Genomic DNA, 7,621 nt, shown 5'->3' with positions numbered 1-7,621 from the left:
AGACCGAAGCAATGGCAGAAGCCGCCGCACAATATGTCGAAGATCAATGTCGATGCAGCGGTTGCAGAGAGGTGGGGAGTAGGAACCATTGCAGCAATAGCCAGAGATGAGTCCGGAGCGTTCTTGGGGGCATCAACACTGGGCTTCACAGCTATCACCAACCCTACAACCTTAGAAACTTTGGCAGTGAAGGAGGCGTTGGCACTGTCGGAAGATCTCCATCTTCAGTCGATCCATATAGCCTCTGACTACAAGGAGGTGATAAACAGTATTAAGGGGAAGACCAAAGCAGAATACGGAGCGATCGTGCATGAAATCATAGACTACTCTAGTAGTTTTTATTCTTGTAATTTCGTTCGTGAGTTTAGGAGCTCCAATGTGGAGGCTCATAATTTAGCAAAGCATGCATTGAAACTTGGGGTCGGCGCCGTGTGTGGTTAGGTCACCCCGTAAACCTCTCTTTCGTCCTGGTCTAACTGGTGACGACGTAATAAAGCTTTGCAAATTGTCTCAAAATTATTATTATTAGGTAAAGATAAAGATTGACATGTGCATCACAATGATGTAGAACCGCGGGGTTTCAACCTCCTTTTCAATAAAAAAATAATAATTTCGGTGTACCGGAATAACGAAACGCGATCAGAATCACTTTTTTTTTAGGGAATCACGTAATTCGGGTTTGTACCGTGGGGTGCGAACAGGCCGGCACAAAGTGGCCCGTGGGATAATAGCACTCTACCCCGATAGCGAGGACGGCAAATACGCAACTGCAATACGACGCCGCTGGCCCACTACTGACCCCGTCGTCATCCGAACCCGCCGCGAACGAAGCATCTTGAGGCGCGCACCTGCTGCCTCCTCCCTGACCTTCCCATGGCGCCGCCGTTCGCCGTCGCCGTCGCCGCCGTTTCCTCCTCATCCCCTCTCTTTTCCTCCTCATCATCCCGCCCCATCCTCCGCCGCCACCCGCTGCTGCGTTCTATCTCCGTGCGGCCACGGCACCGCTCGGCTGTGGCCTCCGCCGCGGCGACCGAGTCCGCTGGGAAGCTCCTTCTCGAGGTACACGGGCTTACCGCCTCCGTCAAGGAGAATGGGCAGCAGATCCTAAAAGGCGTCGACCTCACCATCCGCGAGGGCGAGGTTCGTGTTGGGTTGGAAGAACTAGCGGCTCGTTTGGTGAAGTGCTTGATTGGGTCTGCAAGGGTTGGTGTGTTGACTTGTGTTGGGTTTGTCTGCGTGTGATAATAGGTTCATGCGATCATGGGGAAGAACGGCTCCGGCAAGAGCACCCTCACAAAGGTTAGGTCCTACAGCTCACCCGTCCAAATTTGTCTCGATTGTTACTACGAAAACCACTGAGAAATTGTTGCCTGCGTACATTTATGTGCCTGTTTGAGATGTCTCTGAGAAATGGAGATCAAGAGGTGGAGAGGATCGAAATGACAAAATCAAGAGTTCAATTTAGTGTCCAGGATATATTAGAATCAATATTCAATTTGTGTGCTTACCTATTTCGATGCCATTTAAGTTACACGTGCCTTCTCTAGTATGACAACTGTGATTGGAATCTTAGGTGTTACTTGGTTTGAGGAATCAAATATTAAAATGGTGAATGATCCATACAATCTTAGGTCACTTGCTTGGTTTAATGAATCGAATGGATTTAGCCCATCACCAGCTCGTCCTTCATAAGCCAAGTACGAAATGAAGAATTGGGTTGTTCAACCAAATTTGATGGATCATCTAGTGATGTACTCCCTCCGTTCGGAATTACTTGTCTCGGATATGGATGTATCTAGAACTAAAATACATCTATATACATCCATTTCTGCGACAAGTAATTCCGAACGGAGGGAGTACAAAACCATGATGGACGAGGTGATTTTGTTGCCAGAGTTATGCCTTTTATGTCTCTTGTTTGGATGTTTGGTGCATACATGAGCCTAGTTTCGTGCAACCCCTTAGGGACCAAATCCTGAAGAAATTAAGGCTAGAAAGAGCTGGGTATTCCAGTTAACAGTGAGCGACATATAAAACAGCATCCACCAATCACTTGAAGTAACACCCCTGCTAAAACATATGAACATAATAGAGCTTTTTTCGACAATGACATACAAAGTTTGTACTCCCTCCGGTCCTTTTTACTCTGCATATTAGAATTCTCTGAAGTCAAACTTCACAAAGTTTGACCGTATTTATATGAAAAATAATCAACATCTGTCATGCTAAAGTTATACAATATGAAACTTTAAGTCATGACACATCTATTGATATTGATTTCAGATTGTGAATGTTGGTACTTTTTTCAATGAAGTTGGTCAAACTTTACGAGGCTCGACTTCAGTCAAATCTTATATGCGAACTAAAAAGGACCGGAGGGAGTATAACAGATCATCTTAAATTCTTACAGAGAGCAACAAAAGACTACCAAGATCTGTTATAAGAACGCATAAAGGTTCTAACCTTATATGTGGCATGGTTCCTTTTGGTTAACTTGTTTTCTGTTAGGACCTCGGGCTATCACCTGATTCTGCTGACCGCCATGTCCACCATCTGTTGCTCCCCTAACAGTCTAACTCCCTTCCTTCAACAATGTTCCCTGTTGCTGCAAAGAGAAAATTATTTGTAGAAAGCACCAGCAAGATGTCACAACAACTTCCCTTAAGTGACCATCTTGCTGAGAATAGGCCATAAAGACAAAAACACTGCAGTAAAGCAGATTCATTTGACCCCTTTTGGGTGAACCAGGGACTTGTTTGCAGTTCAAAGCTTCCTTCAAACTACTCCAGGCAAACAATGCAAATGGCACTTGAACATGGTATGCTCAGTACTTGTTTTGCAGCTTGTATTTTGAAAATATTTTAATGAACCATGCAACCAAGTTTGTTTTGGCATCATGTGAACTCCAAATTGTTAAAGGAAATGCTGGTGCTCATTTTGTTGCTAAAATAACCTACCGGATGTACCACTTACACAAGAAGTTTTGAAGTACCCTTGTAAGTTAAGGCCCGGGTTAAAAAACACAGCCAGTGAAGTATAGTTAAGCTTGTGGTCTTAAACTTGTAGGACCTGTGGAGATCAACCCCATAAGTATTCGACGAGCGTTCTTATGTAATGTGAGCATTGCAAATTCTGTGAGAAGTTCAGCCATCATAATTGTGCAACTTAATTCAACTCCTTGCCTTGTTTCATCTCCAAGGTGTCCTGATTAAACCATGCGTAATTGACCTTATTCTGGCTCTCATATCTAGACATTCAGTTGAGTGTTCTGTCTGTTTGTTACAGGTTCTTGTTGGCCATCCACACTACGAGGTAACTGGTGGTACCATTCTCTTCAAGGGTGAGAACTTAATTGACATGGAGCCAGAGGAGAGATCTCTTGCAGGCCTCTTTATGAGCTTCCAAGCGCCTATTGAAATTCCTGGAGTGAGCAATTATGATTTTCTGCTCATGGCAATAAATGCTCGCAGAGAGAAGGATGGTCTGCCAGCTTTGGGACCTCTTGAGGTTTGAATATTATGTTATTGTATAGCCATCAATCTTTTTATACTTAGCATACTTAGAGAATAATACGGTGTTGTATGTTGCTAACTAGTTTCTATGATAAGTACAAACTCTGACGTATATTTTGCTTTATCATGCAGTTCTATTCTGTTGTATCACAAAAAGTCGAGGCCTTAAAGATGGAGCCAAAGATCCTTGATCGTAATGTAAACGAAGGATTTAGTGGTGGAGAAAGGAAGCGCAATGAGATACTGCAACTTTCTGTAAGATTACTATGGGCTATCAGACACCCTAATTTGGCTGTTACATCACTTATGTGGTACCATTGTATCACCTATTAGATACTGCAGGTTTCCTGTACAATTTTTTCCGCAGATTAACAAAAATAGAAGTATTTGAGATTGCAATATTCAATACAGTATGTTGTTGAAAAAAGTAACTGTTAGGCCAAGTAGTTGCTGACAGTTAATAAAACCTGAACTAGCAAGTTTTTTAGTTCACCAAATGCTAAACCAGACCAAATGAACTTCGAAAGATTAGATGCCTTGTTTCACATATGCAAATTAGAGAGTTCAACCAGTCTATCTGATAAGAGGATCATGAATAGCAGTTCCTGTCTGATTTGCTGGACTGATTATAATGCCAATACAGCATGTTATACCACCATAATACCAGTTCATAGTTCCACAAATACTTGGTATCCAAGGATGGCCATATTGCTACAAATTAAACCATATACAGGCATAATATCTCAAAGCTGTATGGAGTTAATTTTTAAGGATCTTCGGAAAATAAATCTGTTGGCTTACCTGCAGTCTCTTCTTTGCTGCAATGAACCATTGAGTTAAACTTCCATGTTTTCCCATATCCAACGAATTCATTCTAGGTTTCTTTTCCAGCCTTTTTGTGTCTCCATACATTTTCAGCTCTGAACATGTTCTACATGAAGCTTAATCTGATGCCGAGACCTATCAGTGGTGTGTATGCATTTGAGATTCATTAGGCATTTCTTTCCTTAAATGATGACCATCATCGTGTTCACTTTATTGTTTTAATTTTGTATTATATATTCATTATTGTATGCAGCATGCCAATCTCCTTGTTTTGTTGAAACTTGTTAGGTATATGTTTGTTACAAAACATTATCAGCAAATTTAATTGCATAGGTCTAAAGCATACATTCTTTGACACAGAGAATGCTTGTTGAACATTCTTACCAGGAATCTTTATTTATCCACATCAATAAATTTCCACCTCTGATTCATAGTTTGTGAATTAGGTCCTTGGGGCTGATTTAGCCCTCCTCGATGAAATCGATTCTGGATTAGATGTTGATGCACTCGAAGATGTAGCTCATGCAGTGAATGGGCTCTTGACTCCCCAAAACTCCGTTCTGATGATTACGCATTACCAACGTCTTTTGGATCTTATTAAGCCAAGCTATGTTCACATCATGGTAAGCTCACAAGCATACTTGTTTTGTAGAGTTTAGGTACTTGATAGCACCTTTGTGTGTTCAAATGCATCTAATTTAGGCTGTGTTTGGCATTGAGGTGGATTATGATTGTCCAGATTTTCCAACCAGCTTTTGCCTATTTTTTCTGTCTGGGTGACAAAATTTTGCCTGCTTTCATGGCTGTTTCCCACAGCAGATTATAAAGTAAGTTCAGCAGAACATTGTACAACAACCGCAAACTCAGCCTTAGCATTCCTCTATCTTGTTTCAAGAAAGATTTCGTTTGGACTCGGAATTGGTATTTTTCTGTTTGGTAACCAACTCTTGCCTGCTTTCATGGCTGTTTTCCCACAGCTGATTGTAAAATAAGTTTAACACAAAGACTGAGCCTTAAGCATTCCTCTATTTTGTTTCAAGAAAGATCCATTTGGACCCAGAATTGGCTGATAATTTTCTGTTTTGGGCATCTTTAGAGTACTGCCAAAGAGGTGACGGAACTTGTGTGGCCTAACCTTTTATGTATAGTGTTATTTAATCCGGTGGTGAAGACCTATGGTCTCACCAGGTTGTACACATCTGAAAGTAACTGTTTCTCAATCTAGCATTCAACCCCATGGCAGCACTTGCTGATAATCAAAATATCATTTGCACCTTTGTCAATCTTTGTACTTTTTCCGTCCTAATCTTGTAGAATGTAGGAACAGTGTTGTGAGTATGTCAACGATTTAAAATTCTTCAATGAAGGGCATGTGCTGTCATTGATAATGCTTCTGATTGGTAACTCTCAGGAAAGTGGCAAGATAGTGAAGACAGGTGACAGCTCTCTAGCCAGCCACATCAACGAGGGTGGCTACAAATCAATCGCTTCTTTTGTATAGCATGAATAAGGTTTTTCTTTTGTTCACTCTTCTTTTTCCTATTTTTTTTTGAGAGAGACATTGTTTGCTCTTATGATGACATGAGGACCCATGCATCTTCATGGTGAAGAATGATGAAAGAACTATCTATATTGGTTCTGCAAAGATGGACCAGCTTCTTGTGGATTTGGCTGATTTTAGATGCTCCTTTACAGGTCAAATGCTTGAATTCCCAGCCACTAGTCTATTTGTCTGAACAAACTGGTGACTAGTTGGGTTCTATATATTCTTATGCCCGGTGAAACTGGCATGGAGCCTGGAAGTAAAACGTGCTAACTTATGTGAAATTGTAGAGCTAGTGCCCATTTGGCCAGGCATATCATCCTTTTGGAGGTGGAGCACTGGAGTTCTGAATTGCCCCCGGCCATATTTCTCTTTCTCGTCCTGTAAGATTTGTTGGATTTCCAATATTAATACATATATACATGTAGTTATATGCGGGGCAGCATCTTGCATGCGCATATGACTGACAAAGTTGTATCCGAATTTTCTCTACAATTGGAGACAGTTTTGAATATCACTTAATGCTTCTCTGGTATCTGGTCAAGTTCCTACTGATTGCAAATGTGCAATAGGTTCTTATGTTTATTCAGGACAGGTATTGTAGACTCTGACCCATGTGCCACTAACAGCAGGTACCTACTGGACTTGCCATTGCATTAAGCACAGTTGCTCGGAGGAAGAATACTATTTTCTTTCACTAGTTGGGTGTGGTCGACTATGCAAAAGTTTCTTAGGTGCAGTCCAGGCAAATGGTGTAGGCTATTATCCTTTATCCGCCAGCCACTAATGGTGAGTGGCTACTGACTTAGCCGTTCCTGTTGCAACGCATTCTTTGCATTTTTTCAGTGCTAACGCGTCCAATAACAACCGAATCTTTCTGAGTTGCTGCCGCCTCCCTTCCTGGCCATGCAAGTTGACCTCGACTTCATCAATATGATACTCGGTGGTGGACTTTGTCATGATTACTTGCAATCAAAGATGAACTCTGAATAAAAATTTAAGTCGGTGTGAGAAAAAGGTGAAATCTGGATAATATGGGAAGTAGTCAAAATTTCCTTCGATGAAAGTCGTCAAGTGTTCTTACTTTGGTGGAGTATAGAATAGATTACCATGATTTGTTTTTTTATACACATGGTTTGTTTTATTCATCTATATTAGTTAAAAATAACGTAAATGTCAGAGTAGAGAATCCGGCAGATCCTTTGATAGGGTATCCCGGCTAAGTGAATAGATCGGAGGGGAAACAAGAGACCGAATTTACCTAGATTCAGTAATCAGGCCATCACGATAGTTTTAATCTACCCTTGCTCGTGTTTGTATTGTGCGGTGTTACAGCTCAGGGGTGCCTCACCTTGCTGGTTATTGGCCCCAGTAGGCCGGCCCAAGGCCCCCTAGATCGGTTCCGTCTTGAAGAAGAAGACTCTAGAAGCCTTTCCATTCAAAACAAGGAAGCACAAGCCATGGAGGACCCCCCCCCCTCCACCAACGTAGCTGGCTAGGTTGCGTAACCCTAGGTGCCCCGTATGTTATATAAGAGGCTAAGCTACTTGATAGATCATCATACAATCTTTTGGTTATATATGTATTTTGTACACCCCAATCACAATATACATAGAGCAGGAGTAGGGTTTTACCTTATAAGGAGGGCCTGGACCTGGGTAAACTCGTCTCACGTTTCCCCTTCAACCTAATCGCCACGTCGGGATACTCTATTGAGGGATCTGTTGCAATTAGCTCCCTG

At 41.8% G+C, this 7,621-nt stretch overlaps 1 protein-coding gene across 1 annotated transcript; it reads left to right on the top strand.

The window, feature by feature from the left end:
* The first annotated feature begins 763 nt into the window (after positions 1-763).
* Positions 764-6,415, top strand: LOC119285598 (ABC transporter I family member 6, chloroplastic-like). Its single transcript, XM_037564920.1, has 7 exons — positions 764-1,140; positions 1,249-1,299; positions 3,286-3,507; positions 3,645-3,767; positions 4,784-4,960; positions 5,749-5,848; positions 6,033-6,415. The coding sequence occupies exons 1-6, from the start codon at positions 874-876 to the stop codon at positions 5,836-5,838; spliced, it is 930 nt and encodes a 309-aa protein (XP_037420817.1). The 5' UTR covers positions 764-873; the 3' UTR covers positions 5,839-5,848; positions 6,033-6,415.
* Positions 6,416-7,621: the final 1,206 nt, after the last annotated feature.

Source organism: Triticum dicoccoides, chromosome 4A (assembly GCF_002162155.2).
Source record: "Triticum dicoccoides isolate Atlit2015 ecotype Zavitan chromosome 4A, WEW_v2.0, whole genome shotgun sequence".
NCBI classification, from domain to species: domain Eukaryota; kingdom Viridiplantae; phylum Streptophyta; class Magnoliopsida; order Poales; family Poaceae; genus Triticum; species Triticum dicoccoides.
Note: the sequence above shows the minus strand (reverse complement) of the source record. Positions and strands in the feature narration are given on the sequence as shown.